General features: G+C 43.2%; 4 protein-coding genes across 4 annotated transcripts; 3 read left to right on the top strand and 1 right to left on the bottom strand.

Moving 5' to 3' along the window:
* Positions 1-2291: 2291 nt before the first annotated feature.
* Positions 2292-4034, bottom strand: PAAG_01222 (acyl-CoA dehydrogenase family protein; the record flags this gene model as incomplete). The annotated part of the gene is made up of 2 exons (XM_002797317.2): positions 2292-3004; positions 3197-4034. The coding sequence occupies 2 exons, from the start codon at positions 4032-4034 to the stop codon at positions 2292-2294; spliced, it is 1551 nt and encodes a 516-aa protein (XP_002797363.2).
* Positions 4035-5137: 1103 nt separating this feature from the next.
* Positions 5138-7067, top strand: PAAG_01221 (hypothetical protein; the record flags this gene model as incomplete). The annotated part of the gene is made up of 4 exons (XM_015844272.1): positions 5138-5252; positions 5616-5731; positions 6535-6654; positions 6738-7067. The coding sequence occupies 4 exons, from the start codon at positions 5138-5140 to the stop codon at positions 7065-7067; spliced, it is 681 nt and encodes a 226-aa protein (XP_015701053.1).
* Positions 7068-10328: 3261 nt separating this feature from the next.
* PAAG_01220 (hypothetical protein) lies at positions 10329-11098 on the top strand (the record flags this gene model as incomplete). The annotated part of the gene is made up of 5 exons (XM_015844271.1): positions 10329-10334; positions 10399-10490; positions 10549-10681; positions 10741-10893; positions 10940-11098. The coding sequence occupies 5 exons, from the start codon at positions 10329-10331 to the stop codon at positions 11096-11098; spliced, it is 543 nt and encodes a 180-aa protein (XP_015701052.1).
* Positions 11099-12217: 1119 nt separating this feature from the next.
* Positions 12218-13406, top strand: PAAG_01218 (ubiquitin-conjugating enzyme; the record flags this gene model as incomplete). Its single annotated transcript, XM_015844270.1, has 6 exons — positions 12218-12250; positions 12424-12488; positions 12555-12595; positions 12849-12963; positions 13020-13201; positions 13270-13406. The coding sequence occupies 6 exons, from the start codon at positions 12218-12220 to the stop codon at positions 13404-13406; spliced, it is 573 nt and encodes a 190-aa protein (XP_015701051.1).
* Between the last annotated feature and the right edge of the window lie 1108 nt (positions 13407-14514).

Here is a 14514-nt window from a genome sequence, read left to right as displayed (position 1 = left end):
TAACTTGTTTATGGATAGTTCAAGGTTCAGCTGAAACTTAATGCCGTTTAAGCTTAACTTTAAATCAACCTCGTAGTAACCTCTAAACCACCCAGAGCAAATACAAGTGAATATTTCTTATGAATTTTCAAGTCCGGTAGATACGTTTTATATGTGCATGGAGGATTGAATGGACGCTATTTCGTCCATGTTCACAATCTTCACCATGAGCTTTAAATACATCCTGCATATATCTCTTGACCCAATTCTTTGATGGCTGATATCTAGCAGGTATTTTTTTCACAAAGATACAAGACCGCATTCTACCCTAGCTTGATCCTCATAAAGATCTCCTGTTTACGAAGTGACGACCATTCTAGCTCCCGCTCGTGTACTTTGGGGGGCTCACGGGGCTAGATGCAGCATCGGAGTCTGTTTGTCTTCGCTGCATTGTTAAACCCGTCCGTACAACGGCGGAAATTACGGGCTACTGTGAGACGCGAAAGCTCGAATCGCATCAGAAAAAATTATTTACTATTATTACTATTTGAATCTGCCACCGATCGTTGAGAGTCCATTTAACAAAGTGGGATTATCAGAAGGTTTGGGGCACAATGCAATATTCGATTATCAAAAAGGGGCACAGTGACATATTGCACCGTCAAACGATTCTTTCCAGCCTTTGCCTTATGGCGTATTGTGTACGAAACAGTGTATGCATGTTCTACACAGTTCTGGTCATCAGAAGCTTTTTGGGTTGTTAATTGACGGACTGAAACCGAGTGGATCTCGAGCCAGCCACCAGCGAATAATCGGAAAAGGGAGGGGAAATCTGCTCTTCATAGCAAGCTTAAAACACCTAACTACGTACAGTACCCAGGTAGCAAACCGTTTACTGGAAACAGCAGCAAGATCCCGAAATATTTATATTGATTTGAACCTCATCTGAAGCTCATTGAATTTGTACAACCTCTTACTCTTCGCTCAAGCAAAACAAGAGCTCATCCCTTCGCTTGTGTACCCAACCCTCAACTCTGGTCCAATTTCCAGTTATTTGCACAACACTCTTTCAACAACGCACTCATTCGCCCACTATGTCCTCGCAAACGGCATCCTTACAGTTCCTCCAGCAGTGCTAACTCCAGCATCACGTTCCATTACGACATTTCCATCAAAGATGCCACATGCGCCGTCACATGAAAAATTCTCCAAAAGTGCGTCAATCGCCTCTCCCAGTCGCGGCTGTGCCTTTTCTTTGCTGCGGACCAAAGAGCGGAAGACCTCACTAACTGCCTATTTGATACCAGAGTAACAATAATCAAGTCTGGTGCGATCAAGCCCAGAATGGCACGACTACGGAAACTCCCAGTTTCGGGCTCGGGCCGCCCGTTCAATAAACAGGAACGGCAAGGAAGTGAGCGAGATCCAAGGGGAGTTCAGGAGCGGCGCCAACGCTGTATGTGCTGTTGGGTTCAACAACAAAAGCAGGACTGGCATTTTTTTTTTTTTTTAATAATACAGGCTATTCTCGAAGGATGATGATTTGACGAACAGTCTTTGTAGTGGAATTGGATCGTTCGCGTGGAATTCCGCGTAATATCGTGGTGTTTTAACTTCTTATTTGTGTGAATAGTCTCACTTTTGTAATTTTCTGAATCAGAATGTGATGATAGCAACTTTTATGTTTTTAAAATAGAATCGTGGTTTGGGAATTATTTCTTTCATTTTGTGGCCCGTGTAACTAACCAAATGGTACTGAAGAGCTTGACGATTTTTCTGCGACGAGCAATAAACAGGATGACGTCATTTTTGATCCCAAGGAAACGGAAGAGTCCCATGTAAAAAATCTAGAACACTGGAGTGTGTACGCAACGGTGGGTTTCGCGTATTCCCATAGAAGTCCAACCCTTATTATTCCAAAGATAAGATGAAAGAGAGATATCCATGCGAGGAACGGAAAATTGAACATGCATAGCCTGATATAGCAGCCAGGGAAAACTTTTGTACACATTGTATTGCTTTGGATTTAGAATTTAGCTGAGTAAAATAGGTTAGTCAGTTGATAAACGGATTTCCGCATAGGAATATCGCGATAAAATAATATGCGTTTGATAATGGAAGTACCTTGGCCGGTGACAACCGGGTCAGTTTCCCAAACTTTGTATTCGGCTGTCCGGCTAAAATAAGATGAGGAGCAAATAAAAAGGAAAGGAAATCAACACCAACAATATTCTATTGTACATGATCAATATACCCTGTCGTAGTTTGTATCGCCGCTATAAGTACTATAGTCTTCATCCGAAACCAGCATTTTATAGCATAGCTTTGGGCATCTGCTTAATTGCCTGCCTCACACCAAGATCAGCCAGAATCTCCTCCGTACCGCCAAGAATGGCATCGAACTTATAAGTACGGTGGAATTGCTCGACAACTCTGCCCATTCCAGTCTGTGTAATCCCACGACCTCCAAAGATATTGACAGCATCATCCGCGATCTGATGAGCGCAGCGGGTGGCATACGACTTGAGAAGCCCGATGGGACCACCGAGGTGCTTTGTCTGTTGTGCATAGCTCATATTGCACATCTGATACGTGATGGTTTCCAACCAGGATTGCGACGCTTCTGTGAGAGAGATCATCTTGGCTAGCTTCTGACGTATGACTGGCTGATTAATGAGGGGCTTGCCAAAGACGATTCGCTGGTTGGCCCATTTGAGACACTCTTCGACAACAGTGCGGTTCCAACGGCTGACCATACAGGCCATGGCCCAACGCTCGTGGTTGAAGTTGCTCATTATCACGATGAAGCCGTTGTGTTCTTCACCAAGCAGATTTTCAACAGGGACCTTGACATTGTCGAACTGAATAAAGGTAGTGGCTGCAGTAGTCGAGTAGGCGGTCTTGATACGTTTGGTCTCTATGTTCTCGTCGCGTGGGACAAGAATGACCGAGTATCCCTTTTCGGTTTTGCAAGCCGTGACAAAGTAGTCGGCCCACATGCCGTTGGTGATCCATTTCTTGGTTCCTGGTAGAGCAGTAATGAGTGAGATTGCCAAAAAAAAAAAAAAAAAAAAGAAAAGAAAAAAAAGAAAAAAAAAAGAAAAAAAAGAAAAAAAAAAGAAAGAAAGAAAGAAAGAAAGAAAGAGAGAGAGAGAGAGAGAGAGAGAGAGAGAGAGAGGTCTGAGGGTAACACGGGGTTCAATTAGTGATGACTTACCACTGATTATGTAGTGCTTGCCATCGGGAGTTTTTGTAGCCGTAGTGCGGATACCCGAAACGTCAGATCCGGCAAAAGCCTCCGTAACGGCCAGGCACATGAATTTCTTCCCGGACAGACATTCTTCAGTGACTCTGTCACGTAATTCTGTATTCTTAAGCCACTGTCGTATGGCTGTTAAAGAAATCATCATGCCAGCCATGTTGCCATCTTGGAATCCTCGAGCATTGGCTCTCGCCAGCTCCTGCGCAACGACCATGTCATGGAAGTAATCAAACTCCTCTCCCTTGATGATGCCGCCAAACAATTTTCGACCATGCAAATGCGGCCCCGGACCCAATCGCATAGCTAACAAATTCGTCTCCGCCATCTTATCCACGAGGTCTTGGGAGATATAAGTGCCGTCAAGTTCCTTCTCCTGTGCTTCTGGATACACATGCGTATCGACAAACTTTCGCAACGCCTTCTGTAGTCTACGGTGCGAATCGTTGTAGTAAGGACTCTTGTAGACAGGGGATAGCCATATTGGTTCGCCATATGGCACCTTGCTGAGATCACCAGGCTGCGGATCAACCACTTCGGGCGTCTCGTTCTCGACGGTGCCGATGCAAAGGTTGGCATATTTTTGCAGCACCTCGTGTCGATGGAGGTTGTAGAAGGCGGCTGTGGCATCTGTTCCGGCAATCTGGGTGAGGACGACATTGCCACCGGGATGCGCATCGAGGAAATCAGTCAAGTCGTAGACCCTGTGGTCGATGATGCACCAACAGGAATCTTCCGTGTTGTTTTGCGCAACTTCCTCCCGCGAGATCTTCCTATCAGCTAGTTTGGATGCCATGGCGTTCACTTGATGGTGTGTTTCAGAGAGAGGGGATAGGGGGTCAAAGGGAACAAACAAAAGGGATGACTGACGGTGCTATGATACCTCTCTGCTAACTTTGCCGGATTGCCCCTGTGCGGTGGAGTGCCTGTGCCATTTTAAATCCCTGTTTTCCCTGTCGGCCCGTATGATGGTTAGGGATAGACTGAGTTGGTGAGCATTGGTTGATAGCCCCCGATGAACAACCTCGGTTCTCGCAGCAGAGAAAAGGTAAAAAGACTCGGCTCGACCACTCATATCGCCCGTGTTAATAACCCGATTTACCTTTCTACCAACTTCCGCAAGTCCATTTATTATTTTGCGGTTAACTGTCCGACCTGGACTCCAGCCTCGAAAATATCCAAGCGGAGCTACGAATCAACTAGTAATAAAAAAAAATATCTCTACTCTACGGAGGCGAGAATTATTGAACAGTGGCCGGGGGGGGGGACCCTAGTGCTTTGGTTATTGCAGAAGAGTTCGTTGACTACGTAATTAGTTAGTCAACGAACTGCAAGCCACGCATGGAGGACAGCATCGCTGGTGTTCATCTAACTAACTTACCATTCCAGTTGCTGATTGAAACATGGGCCTGATGACACCAAAACACCATGCTCTACCACTCATCTCCCCATCCAGCCTAAATATACGTAGTGACAACATATATTTTCTTGGCCATGTTCTGCTTTAGAACTAGAGTAATGTGGCCGAGCTCCGAATCCAGCCGTGAGCCTCCAGCAAAACTTAGCAACTGCTGGAATCCATTTGTTGCTAGAGATTCGGGGTGATCTTCCTACCCAAGCAAATCTCATGTTATCTGTGATATAGCTAGCGCCAGGCTCATGGTGTAGAGACCACCTACTGAGCTGCAGAGCACCGATGAAGGAAATCCCAGCGAAGATTGGCTCGAAGCTCCTAACGATTGCCTTTACTGCTGAAACTGACCCAGCGATCTGTGAGTCTGTTGATTCAATTTATATGTATGTATTTCAAAATGAAACACCAGAACCTTTATCCCATTCCCTCCATCCGCTACTTTCCTAGCATGATTACTTTTCCTCCTGCTAATGTCTTTGAAGATCATGTCCTACGACCTGACCAACCGCCGTGATGGTATGACGGCTCATCACTCGACCGTCAAAGCTAGCCTTAAGTTTGGTCCAAAATCACTTGGACATCAAACTACCTCCTGGAAAGGTAAATCTAGGCTTCGCCTTTTACGCAAGGTTCTTTTCTCTCAAAGACATGCAAGAGAGCGAGTTCTCAGCACCGCTCAACTGTTCCCCGACTCCCGCTGAATGATCAACTGGCGAAGACATCATCGGGCCAGATAGCTTCTGAGAAGTCAGTTCTTTCACCGGCACCCGCACAGATTGATCCTAGTGCAAATGGGCAATGTGGACATCTATTTCTCCTTGCAATGCAACAACGGCGATTGTTGCAGCCAGAATGGCAGTTGGTAAATAAACCCCACTTCCTTCCCCCCAAGATCCAAGCATTTTACTTTTCGCATACTGGAATCCGCGAAATATGCTACGTAGAATATATTAACAAGGACAGTGGCTCAAAGAAACAATACTGCGGGATGGGCTGTCGGTCCGAATATGAATGTTGTGGCTAAGTTGATCTGGACGTCGGATGTTCCGGACCTCATTCAGAGGAAGATTAGGAAAATTGTACGTGAGCAGAAGATGTGCGGAGTTATGGTGTGGAGTCTTGGTGAGGACATCTCTGAATGGAGCCAACCTTGCTGCGTTGCAGAAAGATAGGAGAAAACCCGGGAGATCAAAAAAAATAGAGAGAAGCAGATTCGCACGGAAAGGGTTGGATGCTAATTTATTACTGGCAAATCCCTCTGCAGGCAAGGGGATGTATTGTTCCTCTTTTCGGTTCTTCCGTTCGGTAGCCAAATGCGACCACTTTCTGTATTTCTTTGATTCCTTATCTAGGCTATGTTCACGTGTTTTGAGGGGGGGTTGGCATGATTTTTGTGTTTGCTCTTCAACAGACTTAGAATAGGACAAGAAGACATTTTTGAAGGACAGCATGAGCAGGTTACAGTCACTTAGGGTGAATATCAGACAGGGGTTTGTCTTTGAGCATCATCTCTGTTCAAGCGTTGCCGTGATGTGGTGCAGTTAACACTCACAACACTCAACTCTGGACTGCAATAACACATGTTCATCATTAGTATAATCAAAACACACTTATTATTAAATTCATCAACATTCTTGCTACCTTTTTCTTACCATCTGTATACCATACCAGATTGTTTATTTGTGATCTTCTACAATAGCAACAAAAAAAGTCACATCTGCAGTTCTGAATAGGGGCAGAATGATGCTGCTCAGTCCAGCCAGCTGTCGCACTGAGCTCAGAGCACTATGTATCAGACGTGAAATCGTGGGTGCTTTTTTGCTGATCCCACATATCTCAATTTGGGTTCGTCTTCGCTGAATGCTGATACCTTAAGTCTCAGAAAAAGCAGAACAAACGCCAAAACAACCAGAAAAAGAAGGGATGGCTGCAAAAAGTTGGCCCCAGAGTCTGGCACCGAGTGAGCAAGAAAATGCCCCTCATGGAAACCATCAAGAGAAAGGTTTGTGCTTCGTCAAATCTAACATATAAATAAAGGGGGAGATCGTTTCCAAAAAGTTTTAACCGTTCTGACTGCCCCTGAAGCGCCATGAGAGTCTAACCGCAAGAGGGCCGTTTCAGCCAATCCTGTTGCCTTCCGATATCGAGGGTATTCAAGCGGTCACGATGCCTAGTACACCAGAGCCGCCTGAAGAAGCCTACGCATATAGTGACATTTCTGGAGAGATCTCAGATAGTTCGTCCGAGAGGGAAGACATGTTCCACCTTGACGTGCTCGATTTGCTGGAGGACCTGGCGGCAATCGACGTGGGAACTGCTGCATCACTGGGAATTTGGATTTTGACACTTGGTTGTCCATGTTCTTGTAAAATCCCCAATCCCTTTACGCCTCACACAACACTAAACCACGGGTGAGGTGCAGTGTGTACTGATGTTTGCGAATAGAGCGGAGATCAGCTCGAGAATTGAAGCTGTTCAAATTATGCAGGCAACATAACATGCTGTTGGAACAGGTCATTTTTTGCTTCAGAAAATATTTCGTCAGGATATTAGCCAATTATGGGGCTTCCCCCCCCCCCCCCCTTTTTTTTTTTTTTTTTTTTTTTTTTTTTTTTTTTCCCTATCGTGGGAAAGCAAAATTTGCTGATTCCACCTCCAATTGAGATATGTACTGCATGTATTGAACTTACTACATAAACAAGGCAAGCATATATGGGGCGAATAACGACACTGGCAGATGTTTTAGCAAAGGTTGGTTGGTCTTTGGGGTTCCCGCGCTGTTTGTTTCAGGGGTAGTTACCAAAAGGAAAACGGTGACTGTAGAATAAAATAGTTGACGAAGCAATCAGTGGTGTCTGGAAGATATAATGGGGGGATACTGCAGATATCACCTAGCCATGGAAGGTAACTAAAGCTTATAAGGGGGGATTTGGGTGGGGAATTGGCTGGTTCGCACCGTGGTTAGTATGGCAGTTCGGTGGGCTTTTCACTACTCTCAGCCAATCAGATTCAGTGCTCATCTGCACCCAATCCCCGGCTCTAAACCCAAGACTGGTTCAAAGATAGCTCTATTTCTAAGGGAAAAAATTGTGGATTGAAAGATTTGTTCCTTTTGATACAAGACTAATAAGTGTATGATATTGGATGAAGCACCGGTGATCCAGACTCGAATATGCAGATTGAGTTGTCAACATCATATTTAATAGATTTAATAGCAGTCAAAGTTCATATAGCTGCAAAAATATTGTTGAAGACAAAGCTATATAAATAACTCAGCTCAAAGTATAGAAGTCTATCTTTATATGAACTTTAATGTTTTGATCAATTTAAACATATTATTTTATTCAAATGATCAATTATTCCTTCAGCTTATATATCTATTTACTATTTTCTTCAAAAATTATAGTCTCACAATTTGTGATACTTTAATTCTTATTATGAATTATAATAAAATTAATATTTTTGATTATATTGAATATGATAATATATATAATATTAAAATTCTTTACAGTATATCATATTTACTTACTTTTTATCTTTTTACTATGCTAAAACTTCAAACAAAAATCAATATTAAATTTTTAGTACTATCAGCTTTATTATGATTTGCAACTTCTCAAGAAAACTAATGTTAAGTATGACATGAGATATGAAATTTGTCTAAGATAAGCAAATAAAATATTTAACATAGTGAAGCTCAGCTTACTGAAGAAAACTCATTTTAGATAAAAGTTTAAAACAATGAGAGCTGAACTTAGAAAAGTAAGTATAACGCAAATCACTAAGTAGAATAGTAAAACAATGATAGTTTTGTCAACTACTATCTGTCTAATATCTTCTTAAAGATTATATGAGAGAGAGCAGAGTTCTCATCTTTCATAAACATAGAAATTGTGAACGGCGCTGCGGAAACTGGCATTGTCCGAAAATAGTAATATCAACTTCCTAGCGGCCTAGCAACCACCCCGCAACACCCCGCAAGCAACGTAAACAAATACCCCACAGAAACTGCCTAGCAACGGCATAGCAACCGCTAGTGGGAAAGGGGTATATAAAAGGAGAGGCTTCACCAGACCCGCATCTTAGTATTTCGTTGAATTAGCTTACCTAGTTGGCATCGAACACGTGTTTATCTGCGTCTAGATTAAGCCATAGAAACTGTAGATTTTGTATGAATAAGTAACTGAGCTAATTTGAGTTATAACATTATGAAACAGATAACTGTTACTGTTAGAAGTATCTGTATACATAATTAGATAAAAGCGCTATAAATTAGAATGATATAATTATACAGTAACTTCTCATTTTCTAAATAAATTTTACACTGTGATTTTATATAATTTTATTCTACTTCCAGAATTAATTTTCTTATTGTCTTCTCTGAAATAATCTGCTATTTGAGAAACAAAAGTATCAAATCTTAATAGATGTTATATACACTGTTTGTTCAGATGATCAAGGAAAGAAGTATCACGATCACGAGATCTAGTCAAAGACCATCTTCTTGGTAACCGATATATCCTACGTCTTAGAAACTATCTCTCTACGGCGCCGCCATTACTCCGATAAGGATATTCATATCACCCTGATGACGAGGTGACTGTCTCACCTTTGTATGAGATGATTATCCTGCCTTGTATGAAATGATGAGGTGACTACCATAGGGATGACATCTCTATGATCATCTCTATGAATGACATTGCCACCTCCTTGACCAGATAGAGTCGTATCTGAGTGAGTGTATTCAGAAAGGAGGGAAGGCTGATGGAAACTCTATAAAGCTAGCTATCTGACCCCCCGTTTAGAGGGTCATCGATTCGTTCTTAATATATCAGATTCATTGAAACGCATACAATTCTCTATCTAATCATTTGTATCCCTGACCGCTTAGATTCCCCTTCAGTCCCAAGACATAAGCTCGTCTGCTCCCTTAGCTAGTCAAGCCTACCCATTCGGCTCCCCATCAAACAATCCATGCGACGGCACTGTTGATTCCCCGTCTCGGCGTCGTCTCCTTCTATGAAGATTCAGATATATCATGTACTATCTACTTTTATAACTTTGCTATAGATATATTATCAGTAAATTATTACTAAGATATGAGCAATTAAAGTCAGAACTATTATCTATATAAATTTAATAATAAAGCAGAATGATACAGTTTACATAGAGTTTATTTAACACTTTCAATATAGTTACTGTTGCAGTCAATGCTGATGTTAAAGCTATCAGAAATGATATTTATTTTGATTATTGAGATACTGTTTCTGTTTTTTATCTGTTTTTGCTATTGTCTCTACTTTTATTTCAATTTTATATTTATATATACACTTATATCTACATGTATCTGTGTCAATGTTTATATTTATGTTTATATTTATGTCTATTTCTGTCTTTACTTCTGCTCTTCAATGATAGAGCAACTGGCTGCTAACAATGTCTTCATATAAGAACAACTAATCAATGACATTTTCTTCTGATCATACACACACACTCTCTCTCTCTCACTCACTCACATACAAAAACAATGTATGTACAAAAACACACAGGCTAGGTATTCAGCCCCTTCACTCACAGAGTAACTGGCTGCCAACAATGTCTTCATACAGAAGAACATCTGGTTAATGATATTTCCTTCTGCTTACTCTCACTCTCTCTCACTCAAACACAAAAACAATGTATGTATAAACACACACAGGCTAAGTATTCAGCCTCTTCACTGACAGAGCAACTGATAACATCTTAGTACAGAAGATCAACTGGCCAACAACATCTTTTTACAGAAGAACAACTGGCTAATGACATATTCATACGAAAACAGTTTACCAAGTTGAGAATGTAAGTGCACTCACTGCCTTCCTGCCTGCTGAGCTGAGAGCTGACCTCTGTCTGACAGAGCTTTGATCAGAAACAATGCAGGTCTGCTGCAATACCAGACTCTCTATGTTGAAGGCCAGCAGCTTGCGCCCCTTGCCTTCTCCTCTCAGGGTCAGAATGTCCTTGCCCTTCCAGGGCGGGATGTACTGATCGTACGTTAGAGTATGACAGAAGTCCAGGTGCAGAGCCGGCAGCCATCATACAATAATAGCATCCTCATCCAATCTCGCGAAATGGTGGTGAGGCCTCAGGTCTGATGGTCCCCGCCCCTTTCCTGAATGCATTCGGCTACCCGGGCACTTCCGGGGAACATGTGAGAATTGCAAGTGGCGCGATCACAGAGCTAGATGCTCCGTACAAGATGGTAATGGCGCTCAGAGAGGGATGACTCTGGCCTGGACAATGACAAGACCCACGTCGTGGCCCCCATCTTCCTCCCCTCCTCCCTCCCGCAAGCGCCCCCGGCCACCACTCAGCCCGGTGCTGGCCCTTCCCCCGGTCATCCGACGCCGAGGAGGCTCATGGTCACTCGTACGGGGACTGGGGACAATCCTATTGCCCTTGTTTAGATATGGACAATCTTCTTCATTCTCTGCTCCCGCTGCTCCTCCCCTTTCTCGGGCTGCGGGGTCAGATACGTATGGTTTCCATTTCCTCTAGTCGTACGGAGCCTGTGTGCGATACCCAGAGCAGTAACTTTGGTCTCTCTACGTGGTGCTTGAGACCAGCAGCCGTCTTCTTATGATGGTGGGGTCAAGCAAGTCAGGGGAGGCCTCCATCACCCCCTTCTCAGAAATGACATCCTTTCTTACAAGTAAACAGTCAAAAGCTTACCGGCTTTAGTTGCTTACAAATAGGCTTCCGTATGGTTCGATCTGACCTCTCTTATTGATGGCAGCGGGAGCAAACAGCGCCTTGACCGGGGAATCAAATAATTTAATTATTCTGGGGGAGTTCACAGCGTATGGGTGGTCAAAATAAGCAGCTTAATGGTGGACGGTTCGTGAACTGTGACTAGCGCCGGTGGAATAACTAGTTAACTAGTTAGGGGTAGCTAATGACTAATTATCATCTGGTGTTCATTTTGGTGGCAATTCCCAGCAATCATCATTCATGTATGTTCCCTTTGCTGAAGTTCTAATATACACATAGTTATCTAACTTAACCTAAAAATAGGCGTTGGGTAGACGCCTTTTGAACCTTTTTTGCACCATTTGCTGGCACCACATGACCGCCAAGCCATCGACCCATGATGGTTCGCATCGCTTTGCCTTAAACCTCTGACCACACGCCTTTATCCCAGACTGCCACGGAACTCCCGACTTCCATGAATCACGACCAGCCAACGCTCCGCAGCTTGCGCCCTTTACATGCCAACACCCTGCTCCTTTGCCCAAACAACGCATTTTTTCAACTTGAGCAGATCTGCAGAAGAACCATTTTACCTTTCACTCAACTCTTACCGTCAACTATCGTAATTAACCTTCCCTCCCCACCTCGTTCCCGGCACCCCACAACCGTTACCTCTCTATCCCTAGGTTCTCTAGAGTTAGGCCACCCTCTCGAGGGCATTCACTGAAGCTCTAGTGATATATCCCTATAGAAGTAAATCCACTCTGCAGAATCTCGAAGTTGGGTTTACTCTATAGAACCCACCTACGCCTAGCAGTTCCGAAACATCTGTCAACATGAGCAGTCCAAAGCGGAGGATCGAAACAGATGTGAGTCCAACTCTGGGAAGAGAGGGCTTGATTGAGGATGGAATCCCTTTCCTAGATACATAGACTAACCCCTTCAATCTACTCTTCTGGTTCCCACAGGTTATGAAGTATTGTTCCCCTTCTTCATCCTGCCCTGATGCTGCGTTACAAGCTTGTACTAACTTGAACTACAGGATGTATGCAAATCCTCCTTACCTACGATTGAACGTGTCATATATCCGGGTCTCGGTGGACATCAGTCCTTAACTTTTTTTAATAAAATGCTTGGAAGGGGTGATTTAGCCTGCTAACAGTAGTGGTCCAGGTTGATGAGTGACTATGAGGTCACCCTGGTTAATGACAACAGTAAGTGGAGTTATATCCATTCTAATGGGCAAACATCGGGCGCAGCTAACATACTCCTTTCTACATTACAGTGTCCGTAGCATATCCCTCCTATCCTTTTAACACAATCCTTCCAGTCAACTTTAATGCAGTATATTAACTGGGTGATGGATTTCTAGGCAAGAGTTCTACGTTCGGTTTAAGGGACCGGAAGAGAGTGTGTTTTCTCTTAACTAGCTCATACGACGTCGCAGGGCTGACAATATTATCACAGCACCATTCGAGGGTGGCCTCTGGAAAATCCACGTCGAACTTCCCGATCAATACCCGTACAAGAGCCCCAGTATTGGCTTCGTGAACAGAATTTACCATCCGAATATCGATGAGCTGTGAGACTATACCTGAATTAAACATTTGTTTATCTCAGGTCTAATGGAATTATTAGGTCGGGCTCCGTATGTCTCGATGTTATTAACCAGACATGGTCACCTATGTACGACATGATCAATATTTTCGAGGTCTTCCTTCCACAACTACTCCGATATCCCAACCCTTCAGACCCCCTAAATGGAGATGCTGCTGCCGTATTGATGCGGGATCCAAAGAAATATGAGGCCAGGGTTCGAGGTACGAAAAGACGAGACGGGGCTGCGAGAACTCTATGAATTCTGTATGCTGATCGCTTTGTATCCTAGAATACGTTGCCAAGTATGCAAGCAAAGATGCTGCCGATGAAGCCGGTGAGGACACCGAATCAGACGACGAATTGAGCTCAGTTGGGAGCTATGAGTCTGGAAATGAAGAACCCGCAGGAGAAATGGACGACGTATGACGAACCTGTGGTTCCCTCTTTCGCTTTTTCTCTTGGACCTCAAGAACCAAATTTTTTGCATATGCCTATTTAGGCTTTGGACATGGAGCAAAGAAGGATATCTGGATTTTCTGTAGTTTGCCCAACTGGACAACAACTGCTACACGGCGTTTCTTATGGAGTTGAGACAGCAATGGCGGTTTGATTTTAGCCCCCCCCCCCCAGGTTTTTCTCATGGTTGCCATGGGGCGACAATGCTGTGCTTCAGCGAAGGGCAGTACCAACATTATTTTCAACAGTTATTTCAAGGAGTAGTTCCGGGGAATGTTTTATTGGGTGGAGACTGACACTGTTAAGCATTTTATTTTCTTCATATTTGTCTCCACTCTGCCCCATCAGTCCCGTTTCTAGCTTTTTTTTAATCCTTTTATTTTCCAGTTGTGTTTCTTGTTTCTTGTTTTCTGATTTTTCCTTTTCTAGTTTGTTAGGCAGCATGCGGATAGTTTCTAAATCTCCTCTTTTTTAAATAAAGCTTAACTTTCCGCAGGTGCACTTCGTCATGATTTCTCTTGGTCATGGTGTTGCAAGTACTTGGGAAAGGCCCGAATCTTGCTATTGGGTAGCTCAACTTCCTCAATACCCACAGCTCTACGGATATCTCAATTATCTCAATATCAAACCAAACCACGCAGTTCAGGAACCCCCAGATCATCATTAGCTATAGAGCATATCTGAATAGCTTCTTACAATATCCATATCAAAGTCTCTGAAAATAACAGGGAGACTTAAATTTTCTAAAAGACATATTTCTCATATATATCGGCAGGTAATCTTAACCAACCGTGCTTCCCTCCCTAACCCCTGATTTTAACTCTAACTGATTATTATTCTACGACCTAACGACAACTGGCTATTAAGAATCAGCCAACTACCCCCAATTGGTCGTATATTCTTGGAAAGGAACATTATTTTTTTGGGGGTGGGGGGGGGGCTAGGGTATTACAGTTGGCATTTTACTCCTGAAGATCGGTTTAGGCATAAGGAGAGCATCTACAGACGAAGATATTGAACAGATACGGATCGAAAATTTCTATCCATTTTTGATCCAAGATATACGATACAAAACTAT

This window comes from Paracoccidioides lutzii, assembly GCF_000150705.2.
Source record: "Paracoccidioides lutzii Pb01 unplaced genomic scaffold supercont2.2, whole genome shotgun sequence".
Lineage (NCBI taxonomy): Eukaryota > Fungi > Ascomycota > Eurotiomycetes > Onygenales > Ajellomycetaceae > Paracoccidioides > Paracoccidioides lutzii.
The sequence above is the reverse complement of the archived record's forward strand: the minus strand, read 5'-3'. Positions and strand labels throughout refer to the sequence as shown.